This window comes from Mustela nivalis, assembly GCF_964662115.1.
Source record: "Mustela nivalis genome assembly, chromosome: 12".
In the NCBI taxonomy this organism is placed as follows: domain Eukaryota; kingdom Metazoa; phylum Chordata; class Mammalia; order Carnivora; family Mustelidae; genus Mustela; species Mustela nivalis.
Genome location: NC_139031.1, coordinates 82794514 through 82819447, shown reverse-complemented (window position 1 = coordinate 82819447; position 24934 = coordinate 82794514). Strand labels below are relative to the sequence as shown.

Genomic DNA, 24934 nt, shown 5'->3' with positions numbered 1-24934 from the left:
AGAACTCCTATTCAGATTTATTTTCATCTTATTTTATTTTTATATGATATAATATACCATATATAAGATCCATATACTATACATTTGTAAGATAATATATATTTGTTTTTAAATATAAAATAATATATATTTGAATAATTATATGTCTATATAATTTGTAAGTATATTAATGCATTTATTGAAAGTGTATTTTAAAATATTTTTACTATGATATGTATCATTTAAAAAATCTGGCAATCATACCATACCACAGAAGAGTGCAAGAGAAGCAGAATACAAACAATGGTACTGGCTATTATTTACTGGCTGCTTACTCTGTGCCAGCTACTCTCTAGTTGCTTTGTTTATATTAACTCACTTTATCCTCCCAACAACCCTCTGAAATAGGTGCCATATTAAGGTACCATGTTATTCCCCTGTTGCAAATGAGATCACCGAGGAATTGAGAGAGTGGGTAATTTATCCAGAGACACAGAACTTCCAAATGGCAGGATATGAACTTGGGCTGGTGGGCTCCAGACTCTGTGCTCTTAACCATCTTCTTAACTGCAGGTATTAAACAGGGTGTGAGGAAGGACTAGACCTAGCATCCTGACAGCAATCTATGGGAGCTCGTTTTCCTCACTCCTATGCTAAGAGGCATTTTCTTTGGACATTTCCTCATCTTGAACCTCTTCTGCATCTAGATGTTGAGGCCGCAAAAATAAATCAGACATGGATTCCACCCTCAAGAAGCTATAGTCAATGCAGAAGATAAAAGAGTGATATAAATAGCTGTAATACAAGTGTGAAGTGGGAAAGACAAAAACATTAAATGCTATAGGGATTTGGAAGAGGCATTTCCTCCAGAGGAAGGAACCGGGGAAAAGTTTGTGGAGTAAGCCATATTTGAGCTGGCTTGAAGCTAAAGCTTATCTCCCAAATCACCATGTAATTAGGTAAAAAATTGCATCATGAAAGTATCTTTGGAAATGCCTGTTTGGGGCTTTGCACTTTACCCTTTTTGAATCTCCTCCATATTTAAAAGAAGTATGCCTTAGCTAAGTCTTGAGCAGTTTGGTTTCCCCCGCAGGGAGGGTGAGAATAGGAGAGGCATCTCACTAGGAGGTGGGGCTTTACAGGGTTTAGTTTTGGTGGCAATGCCTGGATTCCCCAGCTCAGTGTACCCAGGCCATTGTTACACCCACCTACTCTGATGTCTAGTGGTACCAAGGCTATCTTCAATGGGATATATGATGCCCAAGAAACTAGCTTTGAATCCAGTTTATAACTTAAAATTGTGGAAGTTGTATTTTAGCCTTTGAAACAGCCAAAACCAGTCTTCATAGAAAATGGTTCTGGACAGTAAAAGATTTTCCCAAAATTATCAATAGAAAAAAAAAAAAAAACAACCCACAAAACTTAGTGGTAGAATGAATCAGAACCTAATGAGGTAACTAGTCAAAAGAAGGGTATGCACCACAAGGGGAGTTTTTTGGGGCTGAGAGTGCCACCTGTTGAGGGGGCTTAAATCAGGATTTTGGCAGAAGCACATCTTTGTGATAGTCAGTAAATGTCAGTGAGACTTGGGTCTCCTCTACATACCCAATTTAGGAATGTGGTCATTCAGCCTTCCCACACTGTGACTCAGCTCAGGACATACAGAAAAAAAAAATGATTTAACTCACTAAGACATGGAAATTTACTTCAAAATTATTAACCCACAGCAAAACTTGTTGATATGTGGGTTGGGAGCCAAACCTGATAATGTCTGTTTTCTCCCCATCTTCGTTACAAAAGTTTTTGTCTGGGAAGAAGTTTAGTCTGACATGTTCCAAGACAAGAAAATCAACAGCACTAATATATGTCAGAATCTGCATCACTGAGCCAGAAAAGCATAAAATAATCTTATCTGTAGGGGAGAAATGGGATTTCATGACTGATTATGGTGAAACATGACTGCAGACTTAAGTTACTTATGACTTACATGTCTCTAAAGGAAAAGATGAATTATAAAGAAAAGAGAAGTTCTGACTTACTGCAGTGACTTATGCCAAACACAAAGCCCGAGACCAATCTTTATGCCTCAGATTTTCCATGGATGAGAATGCTACCATGAATGTATCATAGACCTTCTAATACGTTTTTATAAGTTATTCTTTAATTTTAAAACCTCTGAGAAAGTTCAACTTCAAAGAATATCAGAGGTTTTAAAAAGACTTGAAGCAGAACTGAGTCAAGCAGTCCAAACATGGACAGATGTAACATGTAACTGTAAGGGTTTTCAGACACTAAGCGCCTTGAATCTCTCTTTAAAGCTCACTTCATCTTTTAATAAATAATTCTTAGCATAAATATTCCTTCTTGTTTTAAATTTTCTCTGGTTCTTTGGACTCTGTCCATTCTCTAAACAGAAAACAATGTTATCCTATCCCTTGTGACCTAAGAATTCCTATATTATTAAAACAGAATTCTTTAAAAAAAAAAAAACACCCAAATTCTTTGTATTCTTGAAGACACTTACAAAGGGTGGACCAATCAACTAATATATATCGAGAACCTACCGAATTATAAATATGATGCTTGTGAAGGAGGTATAAAAATATAGCAGAAAAATTAACAATTCAGGAAACAACAGACGTTGGTAATGTTGTGGAGAAAGTGCAACTCTCTTACACTGTTGGTGAGAATGCAAACTGGTACAGCCATTCAGGCAAAAGTGGAGTTTCCTCAAGAAGTTAATAATATAACTACCCTACAACCCAGCAATTGCACCACTAGGTATTTATCCAAAGGATAAAAATGTAGTAGTTTGAAAGGGCATGTGCACCCCAATGTTTGTAGCAGCAATGACCACAATAGCCAAAATATGTTAGGAGCCCAGATGTCTATTAGCAGATGAATGGATTAAAAAGATATGATGTGTATATGTGTGTGTGTCTCTCTATATATAATGGAAAATTATATTACTCAGCCATCAAGAAGAATGAAATCTTGCCATTTGTGATGACGCGGATGGAACTAGAGGGTATTATGCTAAGTGAAATAAGTAGTCAAAGAAAGACAAATACCATATGATTTCACACATATGTGGAATTTAAGAAACAAAACAGATGAACATAGGGGAAGGGAAGGAAAAATAAGATGAAAATTGAGAACTCTTAAGAAATAAACTGAGGATTACTGGAGGGGAGGTGGCGGGGGAAGGATAGTTGGGTGTTGGTAGGCATTAAGGAAGGCACTTGATGTAATGAGCATGGGTGTTATATGCAACTAATGAATCACTAAATTCTACCTCTGAAACAAACAAACAAACAAACAAATCTAATAGCGTTCCACACAATACCTCTGAGATACTTCCTGGATTTGTTTTGAAAAACTTGTTAAATCTCCAAGCTGAGATTCAAGACCAATAATTCCATTCCTTCAAAGCCAGAATCCCCTCTGTACCACCACTGGGTGTGCTCTCTATACTTGGTTATCTCCAATGACAGGGACCTCACTATCTACTGACAAGCTGTCCCCTCCATTTTTTGACACCACTTAGTTGCTAGAGAAGACAGATCTCTATACAAATTAGTTAGCCACAATACAGGAATAAGTCAAGGACTGTAACTGCTGAATCCGTTGAAAAAGACAAGTTCCACATGAGCTGAGAGGAAAAAGGAATCGCTGTTTGTTATGTTGGTCAGGAAGAGACAGTGATTGAGGGTTAAATTACCAAAAATTTTTAGTACTATCTTTTGCCTCCTGTGCTAAATTGCCCCTGGAAATTTTCCCTCTTACTAACTTGCAAAAGAAAATAGTGGGCTGACTGGTTCTTTCCAGTCTTCTTTAGAGCTAAAAAAAAAAAAAAGACTGTAAATTAGCATACTCAGTGGGAGGGAAGCCCACTGGTAGTCTTACCAGTGGAGTCATCCTGATGGCCATCAAGTGATCCAACAGCCCAGGTCTCTCCCTCAGGTCTGAGAGGAAAATGACATATAGTCTGATGGACATCCATTTTTACATATAAACAAGTAATGTCTTACTAGTAACTCACTAGTTACTAAAATCTAATACTTATAACTAAAATTAATGGTCAACTATCACTTACTGAGGTCTCCAATTTAGTATTCTAAAAATCTGAGCTGCTTCTCAATGAGCCAAAACCTCTAGAGTGACTGGGCACCTATTGATAATTTCTAGTTTTTTATAATTTGGGGGAGGGACTTTTATAAGTACAGTATTAGTATAGCTTGAGTTGTTCATGGTTTCCAACTCCTACTCATTTTGACTTAGGATATTTTTACAACTACTATTAGATTTACTTTTGTGGATCTTTTTGTTCTTGTATAATTGCTGGCTTGTAAACTCTTGTTATTTCTTCATGGATTCTTCTCACACAGTTCTTGCTTTTAACTGAAAAATGAAACTTAAGAACTACTAAGGTAAAGGGAAGACGTTCCAATCATTTCTAGGCCTTTGTTAGCCCTAGAAACTTCAGGTGAACATTTTCATATTTCAGGACAATGCTAGAGAGTAGATATTATTTTCCCTGATTTAAAAAAGAAGAAACTGAGGGTCAGAAAAATGACGTGACTTGCTAAAGTTTCAGAGCTAATCAGTGGTGGAAATGAAATTAAAACTCAGGTCTACCTGATTCCAAAGACTGTGGTCTTTCTGTTATATTAATACCACAACCCCAGACCCAGAGTGTCTCCCATCGAATTCTCCCCTCCAGATTCCTTTTCCTCCAGTCATTTGGCTAATATAACTCTAATAATTATTAAACACCTGGGTAAAATCTCATTAGCACTAAATTCAGGAAAACCAAATTCTATTAACAGGAATTTGAATATTGCTAAGCTGTTAAGCTGGTATGTGAATGTCTTTTGTTCAAAAAAAAAATGGATGTAATTGCTTTTTTATTTTCCTCAACACGATGTAACATATCTCTATTTCAGGGACTGAAATGCATACTAAGTAAACTGCTATGGGTAAGGTAGCTCTAGATATACACAACATACAAATAAAGACTAAGAGGAAAAAAACCCTCTGACTTTGGAATTTCTTGCAGGCATTCTGCAAGGGCTCACTGATCTTAGAACATTTGGATGTCTCTTATTGCCCCCAGCTGACAGATGAGATTATTAAAGCATTGGCCATTTACTGCATTTGCCTCACATCTCTCAGCGTTGCTGGCTGTCCAAAGGTACGTGCAGGAGTCAGAGCTCAGACAGGTCCAGCTGAAGCACAAAGAACCCAGGCAGGGCAGTAGGCAGGGGTTAAACATATCAAAGAACACGTTTACTTTGTTATGCCTGAGGTATTCGTTACATTTTTTTTTCCTTTCTCCAAACTGGAGATAGCTTTATGATTTCATTTGTTTCAAAGTAGAATTTTCAAAAAGTTAAAAACAATTCTCACTCAAATATGAAAATGTGTCAAAGGTGTATTTAATTCATTAATGAGAGAACCAGCAAAATGGTAAAATAAGTTCATAGAGCATTTGATCAAACCGAGTAGTTGTAGGAACTGAAGAAAAAGGATGCTGGAATATGATTGTTGGGTAGATCTAAAATTGGTTAATGTCCTCTAAGGTACTAAGTCCATAACCTACAAGTTGTAGTTTCTACCAGATAGAAATAATTTACATTTCTCCTGGACAAAAATGTAACAGGTTACAACAGGTAACTTCACTGAGTTTTGGCCCTAGTTGATAGTCATTAGTATGGCATAATTCCTTATAAAATTCCTCTGGTAGGCCTGTTAAACAATGTTCCAGTATGACACTGAAAAGACATGTAATCATCTTTTGTCTTATTTCCAGTGCTTGATAATTTTTCTGACATCTGCTTATGAAATAAATACATACTTATTATAAAATATTTGGACTACACATACAAACAAAGAGGAGAAAGTAAAATCTGTTGTCATACTACCATCCAGACATAACCATTATTATATTTAGTCTTCTAGAATATTTTTCTATGTACACAGAGATTAGTTATAGAAGATTTATGTTTTGTCCTTTTTTCTTTTGGAATAGAATCCCCGTTTCCAAAATACCTTTGGTATTTCCAAAATACCCCCTTTCCAGAATACCCCCTTTCCAAATAGCCTACTTTTTTTCTCTTAAAACACTATGGACATATTTCCATGTCAAGAAACAGAGATCTCTGATTCTGGCTCTAAATGGCAGATAGAATATACACATATAGGTTTTTTTCCAGATTACACATATAATTTTGTTCCCTCTTGAAGCCCTACAGAACTGTAGAAGAAGGGTAGGAGCCCCTGTTGATAGGATAAACAGGAGAGAAGACTAGAGTAAGAAAATTTTTGACGTTTGAAAATAGATCGACTAATTTAACAGACCAGAGACTGCTTTGAATTCTAAGCCAACAGTAGAGAGAGGTGGGGGGGGGGAATTGATTTATACAATGGTCTTCAAATTTGGTAGCACTGTTTACACCTGGAACTGGATTAAGAGGGTGGCTAAAATGAGGAAGACTGGGTTAAAAGTTCTTGAGAAATACAGACAGATCCTTGGATTTCCTCCCCTACTTCACACCCCTGGGCCCCTGCCCTTCCCTACCTTTACCAGAAGGTTGGGTATTTATTACCTAGATTTCTCAACCCTGGCATTACTGATATTTTGGATGAGATAATTCATCGTGGGGGTTATTTGGTGCCCTGTAGAATGTTTAAGAGCATCCTTACCCTCTCCCCAGTATGTATCCATAACACCTGGTCCCCCACACCGCCTTACCGACAATGAAAAATATCTCCAGATATTGCCAAATGTCCTGGGTGGTGGTGGTGGTGGGGAACCCAATGCTCTACTACTGGTTCTAAAGATAGTAAAAACCAAGTGTTGCTGGGAGGAACCTGGGTGGCTCAGTTGATTAAGTGTCCAAGTCTTGGTTTTGGCTCAGGTCACCATGATCTTATGTGTGGAGGTATCAGGCTCAGCACTCAGTGGGGGTCTGATTGAGGATTCTCTCCCACTGTTCCTCCCCCTACTCATGCACGTGCCCATTCTCTCTCTCAGATGAATGAATAAATCTTAAAAAACAGAACTAAACTAAACTAAACTGAAAACGGAGGGTTGCTGGGCTGGGAGAGATATTATGTATAATTGAGAGTTTGAGTACAAAAGTGAAAATAGGAATTATGTGACCGAATGCTGAATGCAGAGACGCTCAAGTACTCTTCCAACACAGCACCTAGAATGTGGCTGCCAGATCTTTCCCTCCAGGCAGGAGACTGAAAGCCTCTTTTCTGGAGACTGACTAGCACAGGATGAAAGACAGAAAAATATTGACATTTGGGGGTTTATCAACTAATAATCCATCTAACCATTGGAGTTTGGGTAGAGAAGACCTACATCATGTGCTCAGACCTTCTAATCAGTGTTTAGCCCTTTTGCTATTGATAAATGGCAGACAATCAAGGATCACCAGACATAACAGAAAAGCCTCTGAAGTAGAACAAATTAGTAGAAAAAACTTGGAGGAAGAAAAATATGCAGAGGGAAGAAAATGAAAAAATCTTTAAAATATCCTCAGAAATTACTAGATCATGAACAACCGTGTTGTCTTCTGTTGTGCACACTGATGGGCTTCTTTTTAGTAAAGCATCAGACTCTCAAGATGGCCTACAGTCTAGCTTGTCTGAAACTTCAGCTTCTCCGCTGTTCAGTTTAGTGCAGTGAGTGGGTGAAGAGAGTGAAGCTAGAACCTCCTAATCCATAGTTATTTGTGACCAAATTAATCTAGAAAGTTCACAGCAAAATTTTTGTTTAATAATGCACTTGTTTAGAACTAGGGAAACCTGGGGCACCTGTGGGGCTCAGTCGGTTCAGTGTCTGCCTTCAGCTCAGGTCATGATCTCAGGCTCCTCTCCCTCTGCCTGCCTTCCCTCACATGCTTGTGCTCTTTCTCTCTCTGTCAAATAAATAAATAAAATCTTAAAAAAAAAAAAAAAAAGAACTAGAGAAACCAAGTGTCTTTCTGGTCTGCATCATCTGGTTCTAGAAGTGGGTCAAAGAAATAAGTACACTTAGTGCTGACCGTAGACCCTCTACAGAGTTCTTGTTTTCACTGCACACATGTAAACACATGGACAGCACATGGTTGCCTGGGAATTACCCTGGCCATAAAGCAGGCACAGATGCGGAATGGGCTTTTTAGTGGCTCTACTAATTAGGGGGAAAAGTAGGAGAATGAGAGAAATAAGGACTCCAGTGACTTGGGGCAGAGGATTTTTTGTTTGATTTTGGGTGTTTTGTTTTGTTTCTTGCTTTTTGGTAATGAGAAGCTCCTTCTATAAACTGTCTTGCAGCCTAGAAACTAAGGAGGATGTTACACAAATAAGATATTATCAAATGAATAATGATTTATATCAAAGATCCAGGATAAAAAAATGGAAGGGGAATAGATTATTCCAGAACCTCAATGTAAGAGAGAAGAAGGGTTTAACTTTACTATCTCTGTGAGTCAAGTATGTATCCTGACTCAGAAGATGTGGTGACCATATATGAAGCCATTGGAATAGTCCTCATGGGGAAAAATCATAAGGCTGTGGGTCCAGTTTAACATATTTTACCTACATTGCTTTTTAAAAATTAAATCTTATTTTACTTTAAATTCCAATATAGTTGACACATAGTATTATATTTTCACCTACTTTGGTTTTGATGAGCCACAAAAGACGCTGGTGTCTGGTTCATCATCCTAGGCTAGGTCTCTCAAAAGCCGAGGAGTCAATCTCGAATGGTCACCTTATCCATCTCCTGGAAGGCCAGCTCTTCCTTGAAACCAGCTCACCTCCAAGTTCAGTACGTATATTATGACCCCACCTTACCTAGCACTAAAATGGGAATAACACTCTCTGCTCAGTAGGACTATTAGGACCTTGTATCTGGGAGTTAAGAATTTAGCCAGTCACCTCCAGTTCGAGTTCCAAGGCCCAACAATATCAGTTCAGTCATTGAACATCTTGCGCTTCTGATCTGTGGGAAACGTCAGGCTCCTTTTTCACTCCTTCAGAATCAATAAAACCTAGCTCCCTGAACTCTACCTGTCTGGACTTTTCTATCCTCTCACTATCTTTCTTTTTCTCCACAATTCTGAGGGCTTTTTTTCTATGTCTTTTCAATGATACCAGATCCTTAGAGACCAACATAGCATGGCAGGAATGTCTGAAGGCCTTTTTATGAGAATCAGGCACAGTGTTAAACCTTGGTCCTGAGCATGTTCTGAAAACAGGCCATGCTTAGACAATGACAACATCTATTTTTCCAAACTTAGAAAGTTTACATTTCAAACTGAAGGATTTTATGCATAATTCTCTCAGCTTTATATTAAAAACAAGAGCCAAGCCTCATGGCATGTTTTTTAGAATGTTCAAACATTTAAAATGAGAAATTAAAACCAGTTGGAAAAAAATTCCTTTGAGGAAAGTGATCTCTTTGATTCTACAGCAAGTCTCAGTTTAGCTATGAATTCAAAAGCTAGACCCTGAGTAAGTAAAATAATCTAAGAAGTGGAGTGGAATTATCTCTGCAGAGCCTCTGAGCAACCTCTCAAGATGTTGGAGCCCTCAGCAGAACTCCTCAGAGTAAGATTCATGTAGTCTCTGTGGAATCTGCTCTTTCTTCCCCTGCCTGCAAACATCTGTCTCACCTACTCACCGGCTTCCAGACTCTCCACACAAATCATCAGAGAGGTTCAGATTCCTTCTCAGAGTAATCTGACCTTGTCTGCAGGATAACTTCAGGGGATATCTATTTTTTATAGCTTTGTAACACGCTATGTTATTAAACCTGTGTTTCTAAAACGATGATGCCTCAGAGTGGATTTGAGTGTAAAGCCAAATCCCATCATGGCAGCATTTCATAAGTTGCTCATACTGGTGTGACAGGTATTACTAAGGACGTTTTAATGAAGTTACCCATCCAAAGTAGAGAACTCTAAAACGAAAACAACAGCAAGATCACAAAGTCTGTTGGTGCCACCTGAACCATAGTTTTTCGGTTCTGGGAACAGGTAAATCACTAACGTGAGTTACAGGCTCATCACGTGACAAGCTGGCGCGAATTTTGATTCTGTTTGCTATGGACTGAATTTTTGCCTCCCACCCATTCATACATTGAAACTCTCATTCTCAGTGTGATAGTCCTGGGAGGTAAGGCTTTGGGAGGTAATTAGGTATACCACCTAAATACCTAGGAGGTATACCTAATACCTCCTAGGTATTAGGGTATTACCCTAATAATAATTAGGGTAATTATTATTACCTCAGTAATTATTATGACCTCAGTCATAATAATTGAGGTCATGAGTGTAGAGCCGCCATGATGGAATTACTGTCCTTTTAAGTATAGGAAGAAACTAGAGCTATCTCTTTGCCCTGTGAACATACAGTAAGAAAGCAGCCATCTGAAAGCTAAGAAGAGGGTCCTCACCAGACACTCAGTCTGTGGGTAACCCCATCTTGGACTTCTCAGCTTCTAGAACTGTGAGAAACACATGTCTGCTATTTAAACTATCCAGTCTAGGGGCACGTGGGTGGCTCAGTGGGTTAAAGCCTCTGCCTTTGGCTCAGGTCATGATCCCAGGGTCCTGGGATGGAGCCCCGCATTGCATTGGGCTCTCTGCTCAGCAGGGAGCCTGCTTCCACCCCACCCCCTGCTTGCCTCTCTGCCTACTTGTTATTTTTGTCTGTCAAATAAATAAATATCTTAAAAACAAAACAAAACAAAACAAAAAACCTATCCAGTCTATGGCATCTTATTACAGTGGCCAAACTGATTAGTACATTATTCTTCTATGGGATGGAGTTCATTGGAAGAATCAGTACTTCACTTTGGCTGTGTGTTCAGATTACAGACTCAGCGATGGAGGTGTTATCAGCAAAATGCCATTACTTGCATATTTTGGATATTTCTGGTTGTGTCCTGCTTACTGACCAAATGCTTGAGGACCTTCAGAGAGGCTGCAAACAACTTCGAATCCTTAAGATGCAATACTGCAGGTGTATTTCCAAGTAAGTATGGACCTGAATACGAAAAGCTCTGAGAACTACTTTCTGAGCAAACAGAATATGTGACGATGCCATTAGTAACAAAGAGTGGCTTTCAGAGGTTCCCATAACTGGCAAAATGTTTCCACTGAAGCAAAAGTTGGGTAAATAAGCCGTCTAAACAAGTAGAAGGTCTCAAGTGTGTACCCTGTGAGTTTTTAAATATAAAGCAGCTATTTGTTTCTTTGTTTAGTTTTTTCCCTATGATGGAGAGGAAAAATGTGAATGTAGTTTTAACTAACCTGATGAAGTAAACTGTGGAGTGTTCAAAATGAGAATTCTTGACCAATCCCTGAAGGTCTGGTTCCTTCCTGCAGGCGGGAAAAATGAATACCAAGAATTAATATTATCAAAGTATAATGAGTTTAAGCACATATATTTCACAGAGGAACTTTCTTAAGTAAGCAGGCTGGCATGAACTGAAGTATGAGATCTGCTCACTTGAAGCCTGAGGGAAGAAAAATGGTTTCTGTTCCAAAGCTGTATGTGTTAAAATGAAATGCTGGGGGGGTGGGGGGAGCACACAAAAATTATTACTTATAAAACAGGCACTCTCAGTGCCAGGCCTGTTCAGGGGATGGCAGCTGAATGAGAAAAAAAGAAGAGGATCTGAAATTTTTTGAAAAGGAGTGGAGACTCAACTCTTCTCAATAGGTCTAGAGATGACTGACACAGATATTATTAACTTCATTGAAAAAGGGTACCATGAAATAAGGTCCTGGGAGTCCCTGCCAACCTTGTCATATCATTAAACACACAACTTTGGATAGGATGACAATGAATGAATAACATACTACACAAAGCAGTTTGGCTTCTAATATTCTGACTGCATTTTGACAATTACTTTTTTGGGGAGGTAATATCACTGAACTTCTCATAAGTGGAATTTTAAGTGAAAATTAATGGAGAATTTCTGGCATGAGCCCCTATGAACCTAATTATGGTATGGGATATTAAAACGTGATAAATAATGGCGTTTGGTTAAGAAGACCCAAAATATCTGGTAATATCCTAATCCTGCCTTTGACTGCTCACTCTGCTTCAAAGTCACTAGATAAAAAATACGTGAAGAAAACAAAACAAGGCAAAGTAAGACTTTACTACTAGCTAGGCTTGGCCAACAAAACCCAATGCAAAACTCTAGTTAACTCTAGTTAACTACAAAACTCTAGCTAACTATGAAAAATTCCTTTCCCCAAGCTAGGACAGCCAGGGTCTTTCTTGTTTTCTACAACCAAGTGTGGCTGTCCCTACCAGCAAGAAGAAAACATGGTCTAGGGCTTGGAGGGGAACTGGCTTTTGTCCATCTCATTGTCTAAAATAGCCAAACCACCTCAGTCTTCCTCATAGGCCCACCCCTGTTAAGCTCCAGTAGGAAAGAGGCCTAATAATCCTTTGATTCTATCTTTGTCTAGCAATAAAGAAGGCAGTCCCCACAGTAGAGTGGCTTGGAGAGTCTCAACATTTGCACTAGTAAGGTTCCGAGTACTTGTCTTGACTTCCAGCTTCTAGGACAGGGCACTGTTTTTTTTTTTTTTTTAATTTATTTATTTATTTTTTTTAACTTTTTATTTTTTATAAACATATATTTTTATGCCCAGGGGTACAGGTCTGTGAATCACCAGGTTTACACACTTCACAGCACTCACCAAAGCACATACCCTCCCCAATGTCCATAATCCCACCCCCTTCTCCCAAACCCCCTCCCCCCAGCAATCCTCAGTTTGTTTTGTGAGATTAAGAGTCACTTATGGTTTGTCTCCCTCCCAATCCCATCTTGTTTCATTTATTCTTCTCCTGCCCACTTAAGCCTCCATGTTGCATCACCACTTCCTCATATCAGGGAGATCATATGATAGTTGTCTTTCTCTGCTTGACTTATTTCGCTAAGCATGATACGCTCTAGTTCCATCCATGTTGTCGCAAATGGCAAGATTTCATTTCTTTTGATGGCTGCATAGTATTCCATTGTGTATATATACCACATCTTCTTGATCCATTCATCTGTGGATGGACATCTAGGTTCTTTCCATAGTTTGGCTATTGTGGACATTGCTGCTATAAACATTCGGGTGCATGTGCCCCTTTGGATCACTACATTTGTATCTTTAGGGTAAATACCCAATAGTGCAATTGCTGGGTCATAGGGCAGTTCTATTTTCAACATTCTGAGGAACCTCCATGCTGTTTTCCAGAGTGGCTGCACCAGCTTGCATTCCCACCAACAGTGTAGGAGGGTTCCCCTTTCTCCACATCCTCGCCAGCATCTGTCATTTCCTGACTTGTTGATTTTAGCCATTCTGACTGGTGTGAGGTGATATCTCATTGTGGTTTTGATTTGTATTTCCCTGATGCCGAGTGATATGGAGCACTTTTTCATGTGTCTGTTGGCCATCTGGATGTCTTCTTTGCAGAAATGTCTGTTCATGTCCTCTGCCCATTTCTTGATTGGATTATTTGTTCTTTGGGTGTTGAGTTTGCTAAGTTCTTTATAGATTCTGGACACTAGTCCTTTATCTGATATGTCGTTTGCAAATATCTTCTCCCATTCTGTCAGTTGTCTTTTGATTTTGTTAACTGTTTCCTTTGCTGTGCAAAAGCTTTTGATCTTGATGAAATCCCAATAGTTCATTTTTTCCCTTGCTTCCCTTGCCTTTTGCGTTGTTCCTAGGAAGATGTTGCTGCGGCAGAGGTTGAAGAGGTTGCTGCCTGTGTTCTCCTCAAGGATTTTGATGGATTCCTTTCGCACATTGAGGTCCTTCATCCATTTTGAGTCTATTTTTGTGTGTGGTGTAAGGAAATGGTCCAATTTCATTTTTCTACATGTGGCTGTCCAATTTTCCCAGCACCATTTATTGAAGAGGCTGTCTTTTTTCCATTGGACATTCTTTCCTGCTTTGTCGAAGATGAGTTGACCATAGATTTGAGGGTCTATTTCTGGGCTCTCTATTCTGTTCCATTGATCTATGTGTCTGTTTTTGTGCCAGTACCATGCTGTCTTGATGATGACAGCTTTGTAATAGAGCTTGAAGTCCGGAATTGTGATGCCACCAACGATGGCTTTCTTTTTCAATATCCCTTTGGCTATTCGAGGTCTTTTCTGGTTCCATATAAATTTTAGCATTATTTGTTCCATTTCTTTGAAAAAGATGGATGGTACTTTGATAGGAATTGCATTAAATGTGTAGATTGCTTTAGGTAGCATAGACATTTTCACAATATTTATTCTTCCAATCCAGGAGCATGGAACATTTTTCCATTTCTTTGTGTCTTCCTCAATTTCTTTCATGAGTACTTTATAGTTTTCTGAGTATAGATTCTGTGTCTCTTTGGTTAGGTTTATTCCTAGGTATCTTATGGTTTTGGATGCAATTGTAAATGGGATTGACTCCTTAATATCTCTTTCTTCTGTCTTGCTGTTGGTGTAGAGAAATGCAACTGATTTCTGTGCATTGATTTTATATCCTGACACTTTACTGAATTCCTGTATAAGTTCTAGCAGTTTTGGAGTGGAGTCTTTTGGGTTTTCCACATATAGTATCATATCATCTGCGAAGAGTGATAATTTGACTTCTTCTTTGCCGATTTGGATGCCTTTAATTTCCTTTTGTTGTCTGATTGCTGAGGCTAGGACCTCTAGTACTATGTTGAATAGCAGTGGTGATAATGGACATCCCTGCCGTGTTCCTGACCTTAGTGGAAAAGCTTTCAGTTTTTCTCCATTGAGAATGATATTTGCGGTGGGTTTTTCATAGATGGCTTTGATGATATTGAGGTATGTGCCCTCTATCCCTACACTTTGAAGAGTTTTGATCAGGAAGGGATGCTGTACTTTGTCAAATGCTTTTTCAGCATCTATTGAAAGTATCATATGGTTCTTGTTCTTTCTTTTATTGATGTGTTGTATCACATTGACTGATTTGCGGATGTTGAACCAACCTTGCAGCCCTGGAATAAATCCCACTTGGTCGTGGTGAATAATCCTTTTAATGTACTGTTGAATCCTATTGGCTAGTATTTTGTTGAGTATTTTCGCATCTGTGTTCATCAAGGATATCGGTCTATAGCTCTCTTTTTTGGTGGGATCCTTGTCTGGTTTTGGGATCAAGGTGATGCTGGCCTCATAAAATGAGTTTGGAAGTTTTCCTTCCATTTCTATTTTTTGGAACAGTTTCAGGAGAATAGGAATTAGTTCTTCTTTAAATGTTTGGTAGAATTCCCCCGGGAAGCCATCTGGCCCTGGGCTTTTGTTTGTTTGGAGATTTTTAATGACTGTTTCAATTTCCTTACTGGTTATGGGTCTGTTCAGGCTTTCTATTTCTTCCTGGTTCAGTTGTGGTAGTTTATATGTTTCTAGGAATGCATCCATTTCTTCCAGATTGTCAAATTTATTGCCGTAGAGTTGCTCATAGTATGTTCTTATAATAGTTTGTATTTCTTTGGTGTTAGTTGTGATCTCTCCTCTTTCATTCATGATTTTATTTATTTGGGTCCTTTCTCTTTTCTTTTTGATAAGTCGGGCCAGGGGTTTATCAATTTTATTAATTCTTTCAAAGAACCAGCTCCTACTTTCGTTGATTTTTTCTATTGTTTTTTTGGTTTCTATTTCATTGATTTCTGCTCTGATCTTTATGATTTCTCTTCTCCTGCTGGGCTTAGGGTTTCTTTCTTGTTCTTTCTCCAGCTCTTTTAGGTGTAGGGTTAGGTTGTGTACCTGAGACCTTTCTTGTTTCTTGAGAAAGGCTTGTACCGCTATATATTTTCCTCTCAGGACTGCCTTTATTGTGTCCCACAGATTTTGAACCGTTGTATTTTCATTATCATTTGTTTCCATGATTTTTTTCAATTCTTCTTTAATTTCCCGGTTGACCCATTCATTCTTTAGAAGGATACTGTTTAGTCTCCATGTATTTGGGTTCTTTCCAAACTTCCTTTTGTGGTTGAGTTCTAGCTTTAGAGCATTGTGGTCTGAAAATATGCAGGGAATGATCCCAATCTTTTGATACCGGTTGAGTCCTGATTTAGGACCGAGGATGTGATCTATTCTGGAGAATGTTCCATGTGCACTAGAGAAGAACGTGTATTCTGTTGCTTTGGGATGAAATGTTCTGAATATATCTGTGATGTCCATCTGGTCCAATGTGTCGTTTAAGGCCTTTATTTCCTTGCTGATCTTTTGCTTGGATGACCTGTCCATTTCAGTGAGGGGAGTGTTAAAGTCCCCTACTATTATTGTATTGTTGTTGATGTGTTTCTTTGATTTTGTTATTAATTGGTTTATATAGTTGGCTGCTCCCACGTTGGGGGCATAGATATTTAAAATTGTTAAATCTTCTTGTTGGACAGACCCTTTGAGTATGATATAGTGTCCTTCCTCATCTCTTATTATAGTCTTTGGCTTAAAATCTAATTGATCTGATATAAGGATTGCCACTCCTGCTTTCTTCTGATGTCCATTAGCATGGTAAATTCTTTTCCACCCCCTCACTTTAAATCTGGAGGTGTCTTCGGGCTTAAAATGAGTTTCTTGGAGGCAACATATAGATGGGTTTTGTTTTTTTATCCATTCTGATACCCTCTGTCTTTTGACAGGGGCATTTAGCCCATTCACATTCAGGGTAACTATTGAGAGATATGAATTTAGTGCCATTGTATTGCCTGTAAGGTGACTGTTATTGTATATGGTCTCTGTTCCTTTCTGATCTACCACTTGTAGGCTCTCTCTTTGCTTAGAGGACCCCTTTCAATATTTCCTGTAGAGCTGGTTTGGTATTTGCAAATTCTTTCAGTTGTTGTTTGTCCTGGAAGCTTTTAATCTCTCCTTCTATTTTCAATGATAGCCTAGCTGGATATAGTATTCTGGGCTGCATGTTTTTCTCGTTTAGTGCTCTAAAAATATCATGCCAGCTCTTTCTGGCCTGCCAGGTCTCTGTGGATAAGTCAGCTGCCAATCTAATATTTTTACCATTGTATGTTACAGACTTCTTTTCCCGGGCTGCTTTCAGGATTTTCTCTTTGTCACTGAGACTTGTAAATTTTACTATTAGGTGACGGGGTGTGGGCCTATTCTTATTGATTTTGAGGGGCGTTCTCTGAACCTCCTGAATTTTGATGCTCGTTCCCTTTGCCATATTGGGGAAATTCTCCCCAATAATTCTCTCCAGTATACCTTCTGCTCCCCTCTCTCTTTCTTCTTCTTCTGGAATCCCAATTATTCTAATGTTGTTTCGTCTTATGGTGTCACTTAATTCTCGAATTCTCCCCTCGTGGTCCAGTAGCTGTTTGTCCCTCTTTTGCTCAGCTTCTTTATTCTCTGTCATTTGGTCTTCTATATCACTAATTCTTTCTTCTGCCTCATTTATCCTAGCAGTTAGAGCCTCCATTTTTGATTGCACCTCATGAATAGCTTTTTTGATTTCAACTTGGTTAGATTTTAGTTCTTTTATTTCTCCAGAAAGGGCTTTTATATCTCTCGAGAGGGTTTCTCTAATATCTTCCATGCCTTTTTCGAGCCCGGCTAGAACCTTGAGAATTGTCATTCTGAACTCTAGATCTGACATATTACCGATGTCTGTATTGATTAGGTCCCTAGCCTTCGGTACTGCCTCTTGTTCTTTTTTTTGTGTTGAATTTTTACGTCTTGTCATTTTGGCCAGATAAGAGTAAATGAAGGGGCAAGTAAAATACTAAAAGGGTGGCAACAACCCCAGAAAAATATGCTTTAACTAAATTAGAAGAGATCCAAAATCGTGAGTGGGGAGAAAGGGGATAAAAAGAGGTTCAAAAAGAAAGAAAGAAAAAAAAATAAAAGAAAAAAAAATTTTTTTTAAAAAAGAAAACACCTGAGAAAAATGTAAAAAAGAAAAAATATATATATTAGATAAACTAGTAAAAAATCGTTAAAAAAGAAAAAGGTAACAGTTAAAAAAAAAAAAATTTTACCCGAAGGTGAGAAGAAAAAGAAAAAAAAAAAATGAAAAAGAAAAAATTAAATTAACTGCAAGACTAAAAAAAAAATCACAGGAAAAAAGCCATGAGTTCCGTGCTTGGCTTTCTCCTCCTCTGGAATTCTGCTGCTCTCCTTGGTATTGAAACCGCACTCCTTGGTAGGTGAACTTGGTCTCGGCTGGATTTCTTGTTGATCTTCTGGGGGAGGGGCCTGTTGTAGTGATTCTCAAGTGTCTTTGCCCCAGGCGGAATTACACCTCCCTTACCCGGGGCCGGGGTGAGTAATCCGCTCGGGTTTGCTTTCAGGAGCTTTTGTTCCCTGAGCGCTTTCTGTAGAGTTCCGGAGGACGGGAACACAAATGGCGGCCTCCTGGTCTCCGGCCCGGAGGAGCCGAGAGCCCAGGGCCCCACTCCTCAGTGCGTCCTCAGAGAACAGCGCCCAGTTATTCCCGTCTGCCTGACCTCCGGCCGCGCTCCGAGCTCACCGAGCCTGCGATCGGTTCAAGGTAACACCGAGCTGTGAGCTTACTGTCGGCTCTGTTTCTGTAGCCGGCTTTCCCGTTCCAATACTCGCAAGCTCTGCGACACTCAGACACCCCCGATCCTTCTGTGACCCTGTGGGACCTGAGGCCACGCTGACCCCGCGTGGGCTTCGCCCCGGTTTAGCCTCTGGAGCGATGTCCCTCAGTGGAACAGACTTTTAAAAGTCCTGATTTTGTGCGCGGTTGCTCCGCCGCTTGCCGGGAGCCGGCCCCTCCCCCCGGGGTCTATCTTCCCGTCGCTTTGGATTCACTTCTCCGCCGGTCCTACCTTTCAGAAAGCGGTTGTTTTTCTGTTTCCAGAATTGCTGTTCTTCTTCTCTTCGGTCTGCCGATGGATTTTCAGGTGTTTGCAATCTTTAGATAAGCTATCTAGCTGATCTCCGGCTAGCTGAAGCGGTCTCAGCTTGCTACTTCTCCGCCATCTTGACTCCTCCCCTCAAAATTGTTTTTATCCGGCGGAGGGCGAAGTCGCTCAGGCGGCGGCCCGGCGGAGCGCAACGAGCATCCCGCGGCGCAGGCATCCTCCCATCCTTTGTCAGTAGCGGGCGGAGCGCTCCTCCCCAGCTTGCGGACGTACACCCGGCTCCAGGGCACTGTTTTTCAGCCAACGGGCTCCCAAAATACCCGGTCCTGAAAACTCTGGAGAAGTGTTTAGGCCTGGCCAGAGTCAGATTGTTTTGGGGTCAGCTCTAAGGATTATATAGCAGCTTCGTTCTCCGCTTAAATCTTTGGATGAGCCTTTCAAGACTCAAGTACATGACGATGTCTAATCACTTACCTTTCTTGGTTCACTCTAAAAAAGTAGAGTTGTTTGCTCTTACAAGGGCTCATGTGGCTCCCTTAACTGCAGTGGCTCTTTTCTCTGGGTGAAATGGAACATTTGGTAGTCGGAGAGAGGAAATTTTTCTTGTTTGGGAGGAGGTTCAGGGGCTTTGAATCACAAGGTGTTGGACTCCCACACATTTGATTCCATTTGAACATGAAAACATTGTATGATGTGGCTCTTAAAAAATCCAATTACAGCCATCAGAAGAAACTTTTCTATGTATAAATTGTCCCATACTCAATGGGCTCTAAAAATATTGTACCAGCTTTGCAAATCAAAGACGCCTGTGATGCTGAACCAGGGGAGCAGCAAATTTTTGGTTGATGAGCAAACTGGCTATAGCTCTTTTGCAAGAGAGCTTCCAGCATGAAATATGCTGTCATTCTACCAGTCCCAGAGCCTGAAGAGATCACAAGAAGTGGTTCCAGAAGCACCATTTGGAGACACAATCTAGGCTCCTTTAATTCAAGGAGGAATAAGTAGCAACTATGATCATAAACATGTCAAGGCTTATCTGACTAGATCTGAAGCAATTGTGCCCAACCAGCCTTTCAATGTATGGCCCTCTGTGGGAAAAACAAGAAAGCATGGAAAGGAAGAAAAGCATAGTGAGAGAGAGGGAGAAAGACCCTCTGGTCTGCACAACCCAGGAGGGACGGAACCACAAAGAGGTAAAAGAGATGTTAAGTCAATAATTAGCAAACAATAGAGGGCCCTTTCTGACATTTTTGTGTCCAGAGTCCAAAACTTTCAACTCTGAAGAGCAGAGTCTTGGTGGCCTCTAGAGCCCCAAAGAGCAGGACAGAGATTTCTTGAAGGCCTTCTGTAAGCAGCTGCTGGCAGCACGGATTACTAGCCAGCCACCCAGAAACGTCCATTGTTAGGAAATAAAACTTAACCAGAGTTCTCTTCTCCAGCTCATGGAAAAATCTTTGGGGAAAAAGACCTTTGTGATCTGGAACTACTTAATGTTATTATTAGTATAACAAATAATATTTCTTAACAATTATTTGCTATGCATCATGTCAACCCTATTTTATGTTCACCATCTCATCTAATCCTCATAAATACCCACATTACCATAAAAATGAATAAGAAAAATGATTTAAGCAGCTTAAATAACTCTCAATGTCAACAAACAAATAAAAGAGCTATACTTTGTACCTCTGTCTTTATCATTACTATGTTGCTCTTTTGCCTTTAGATCAGAGATTTTTTTTTTTTTTTAGATTAGAGATTTTTAAGCTTTTTGAAAGCTCTAACATTCAAAGGATTTGAAGAAAGGCAGACATGAGTTCTGTTGCGCTCAGTTTACTTGGATTACTGGTGGTCTTTGTGTTGGCTCCAACACCTCCCCCCCCCCTTTTCTGCCTACTCAAGAAACTAGGAGGAAATGTGTGTGAGGGCAAGGGAATCACCTCGAACCTCCTTTAATTTATAAAACCCAAAAATCACTTACAAAATTCAGTACCTCATTATTATTAAACATTTAATGGGATACTTCACAATGTTTCTGACATATCATTTTGAAAATCATGTTCTATATTAACTCAGATAAACCTGTCTCACCAATTAAAGGAGTAATGAATACTAACCTCTGCAGCACAGATTTGGTTCCCAAAGCATCTCCTACAAGATCCAAGGACCTTAAAGACACTTAGGGCTAGCCAGAGTGCAAGGGAGTCAAAGGATTCCATATGCACGCTAAGAAAGTCAGAACACACAGTAATTCCTAACCATGTATTTTCTTTTCAGCATTTCCTAGCTTCCATAAATTGACCATACCGGGACACCAAACTACTTTAAAAGAGAGAAAGAGAGTGTGTGTTCTTTTTGGCAGGAACATTCATTTCTACCTTTTCAAGTTTCTGGATACTGTTCAAAAGTGCATATGTGCAAACACACAGCAAAACAGGATGTTTGAAAAAGAACTCAGAGATATTTGTTGGCAGTGACCATGCTGATCTGTCCTGTTGGCCAGGTCCTGAGTGTTAGGAGTCAGTCCTAAAAGGATGGATGCCAAAGGTCTGAGTAAAGTGGTGAGGGTGGCATGTTCAGGGGCTGTGGATTTTCTAAAAGGTGGAGAAAAAGTGCATTAGGGAGTAGTCTACACTGGCATTCAAATTCTAATAAACCCAGATTTTCCCCAGGACAGATTCAGATTTTCAGTTTTTTTCCCCACTACCCTTGCTGTGAAACCATACACACTTTAAGATATGCCTTAGAAATACTCTAGACTACAGAAAGCCATCAACCTCCTACTTCCTGGCGGAAGAAGGGAAGGGAAGAAGGGTCTGAGACCTGATCCTCTGCTCCTCTCTGGTCTGTAACCATTATCCCCAATGGTCAGGGGACTCTCGGATGTTTAGTTCCACTGAAGATGAAACTCATTTTGATTCTGTCCCACTGCGTTGTAGTTAATGAGCAGTCTTCCCTATTCATTCCCTATTTTTCTTGTCTATATTGAGGATTCCGTATCCCCACCTCTCATGTTTGTTTGTTTTCCCCTCAAACTCCCATTATTTGCCCTAATTATCATCGCATTTACTGGGGCTTGTAGCTTGTAGTATGGCCCATTATTTAAATGTTACTAAATTTAGCATTAAGAGTACTTATCATCCTACAGCTTATCACACTGCTCAAGAACTGTTGCTCTTCTGAGGCCAGTGATTACATATTCTTTGGTGAATTACTTACAAATCTTTTACTCCCCAAACTCATCAGTTTCCTAAAGGTCAAGACCATTATTGCCTGTAATTGTACTGGTCTTGTCATCAGTGACACTGAATCATGACCAACAACTGTGAACTACCGTACGCGTGTCCAGAGCTCTGCTATTTGGGAGGTCAAGAGGTGCTGGGAATAGCAACCTACGTATGCCTCAAACAAACATGCAGAAGAGAGCAAAAAGGACTTCCCTTGGTGTAAACTGCTGAAATTATCTTGTTTTCCTTGTCATTGAAGATGTCAATGAAGAAATGGAATACATCCTTAAATAACTTATTACCTTCTCAAACAAAAGGAAAATAATAAAGTTTAAAATGACAAACAATTAATGCCATGAAACTATGTACTGGAAAATAATTAACTCCATGATCAACTTCCTATAGAATTCAGAGGAGGAAGGAATTGGGGTTGGGTCTTTACAAGAGGCTGGACTGGTTTGAAGTTTTGAAAGACTGATTGAGTTTAAATAGGCAGACATGGGGTGAAGGGTAACTAATGATGAAGCTCTGTTGCCTAGGGTAGTGTTTTATATTTGAAACTGATGGTGCAAATATTTTATTCTTCAGGTTCCCTCAACACTTGGTATTATGTTGCAGTAAGTACTCAAGGGAAAACAATCTCATGGAAAACACCCTCAAAAACATGGCAATCTCAATTCCATAGAATTGGAAAGCGAGAATAATCTTCAGAAGAAAATGGGGGAGAGCTAAAGATATAACACTATTATAACTGCGTAATGATGTCCTACTTAGAGGACATATAAAGATCATATAAGAAGTTTCAAATGTAGGACCACACTTAAAAAAAATTAAAACATTAACAATGCAAAACTTCATCTTTGACCATAAACTTATCATTTTCAAATTTGAGAATAAGTACTTCTCTAAAGAGAAGACACCTGTTTGTCAAGTTTTAGTTCATAGGATTGGTGGCTCAGAACTAGAAATTTATATAATTTGCTTTTACTCATATAGTTCTTTAAACGTGTGGTTTTTTTGTTTTGTTTTTAGTTTTTGTGTTATGTGATGGCAATTATATATGCCAAAAGCAATGTGGTAAGAGATGGAATTAGCAATGCTATGGTTGTCTCCCTTTTGAGTTTGGTTATAATTTAATACATCTCAAATTTGGTTCAAATGAAATAGCATTTTAAACAACTAATTCATCTCAGCCTTTTCCAATTTCATTGTGCTGCCTGAACTCATATAGCCGTTGAGCACAAATTTAACTCAAAGCACTTGGTAATACCATCTTCTATATCAATGACTATTTCCAGAAGTTTGCAATTAATATAACTCAATGTAAGATATGGTAATAGTCAATTACTCATTTTTTTTTAAAGTACTGATCTCAACATTCAAACCAAATTCCTAGAAAAATGGCACTGTTCAACCCTTGAAAAGGCACTTTCAAGTTAGATATACTGTTTTTTTTCTGAGGCCGTGATACTGTGATTTTATGAGAAATATATTTTGGTCATTTAAATGACCAATATATATTTAGTCTTCCTTCATGGTTCTCAGCTCACATCTCCCAAAACCCTTGAAATTTCCTGGTCAATAAGAGCAACGAGAGCATCTTTGTCATAATATTTCATCTTGTCATAATTTCCGGTCTTGTATCCCATTCCTGAAATCAGTTTAGAGCCATAAAGGTTAGATAGGTGCCTTGTTATTTATAACAAACTCCTTCCCACCACAATTGGGTTTATGTTAATGAAGTGACTTTTGGAAAGCACCTTCAGATGGAAGTTGGTTGCTAGGGAAAGCAACCATAAACAGAGGGGTAGAACTTTCAGTCTCTCCGTCTGATTTCCTGGGAGGGGAGATTAAATCAATCACCAATGGGCAATGATTTCATCAAACATGTTCATATAATGAAGCCTCCATAAACTCTTAATGGGGACAGGGTTTGGACAGCTTCTGGTTGGTTAATGTGCATAGATTTGGGGAGTGGTACATCTGGAGAGGGCATACCCTTTCCCCACACCCTGTCCTATATATCTCTTCCATCTGGCTATCCCTGAGTTACACCTTTTATAATATGTTCCAGTAAGCAAAATGTTTCTCTGAGTTCTGTGACCAACTCTAGCAAATTACTCAAACCCAAGAAGGGAGGGGTTTGGGGGGCGGAGGTGTTGGAACTTCTGCTGGTCAGTCAGACACCTGAGCACCAACCTGGACGCGACTGGTATCTAAAGTGGAGGGCAGTCTAGTGAGACCGAGCCTTTAACCTGTGGTATCCGGTGTTGTCTCTGGGTAGGTAGTGTCAGAATTGAGTTGAATCGTAAGACACCCAGCTGCTAAGAAAAACTTGGGGGTGGAAACCCCCCTGCCCCATCTTAAAATGGACCCAGAACGACTTTTAGATGCTTTTTTTGCTTTCTTCCTTATTTCCTAAGAAAGACAGTAATTGTATTTTTAATCATTTTGGTCACTGACACCTTTGCGAGTTTGATGAAAGTTACAAACCTTCTCCTCAGAAAAATGTATATTAGATACAAAACTGCATGAATTTTCAGGGACTTCATGGATCTCCCTGAAGTTCATCCATGTATCCAACAGGGATCTGTGGACATCCATGTATCCAACAGGGATCTGTGGGTTAAGAGTTCCTGCATGAGGGGAGTTCACTGGTTGGGTGGTTAGGGTACTCCCTCACCAAAGAAACTGGAAATTCCAGGCAGAACGCTCATTCAAGGGCACTACAGAGTGCCCTCGGTGTTTCCACTCCATTGCCATGCATGGTTTCCTTACCCACTCTCGGAATCTGTTAATCTATGAACTGGCTCAACCACAGGGCTACTGAGCTACTTAAGCTTTGGGACCCTGCATATTTGCAT

The 24934-nt window shown here is 39.5% G+C and overlaps 1 protein-coding gene across 2 annotated transcripts in view; it reads left to right on the top strand.

The window, feature by feature from the left end:
* The window catches only part of FBXL13 (F-box and leucine rich repeat protein 13), a 251845-nt gene that overhangs the window by 226411 nt on the left and 500 nt on the right, over positions 1 to 24934 (top strand). Inside the window, exons 19-20 of one of the 2 annotated variants that reach the window (XM_082691861.1) lie at positions 5039 to 5173; positions 10850 to 11013. In XM_082691861.1, the coding sequence (XP_082547987.1) occupies positions 5039 to 5173; positions 10850 to 11013 (299 nt within the window). The remainder of the gene's footprint in view (positions 1 to 5038; positions 5174 to 10849; positions 11014 to 24934) is intronic. The other variant, XM_082691862.1, reaches the window with a different exon arrangement.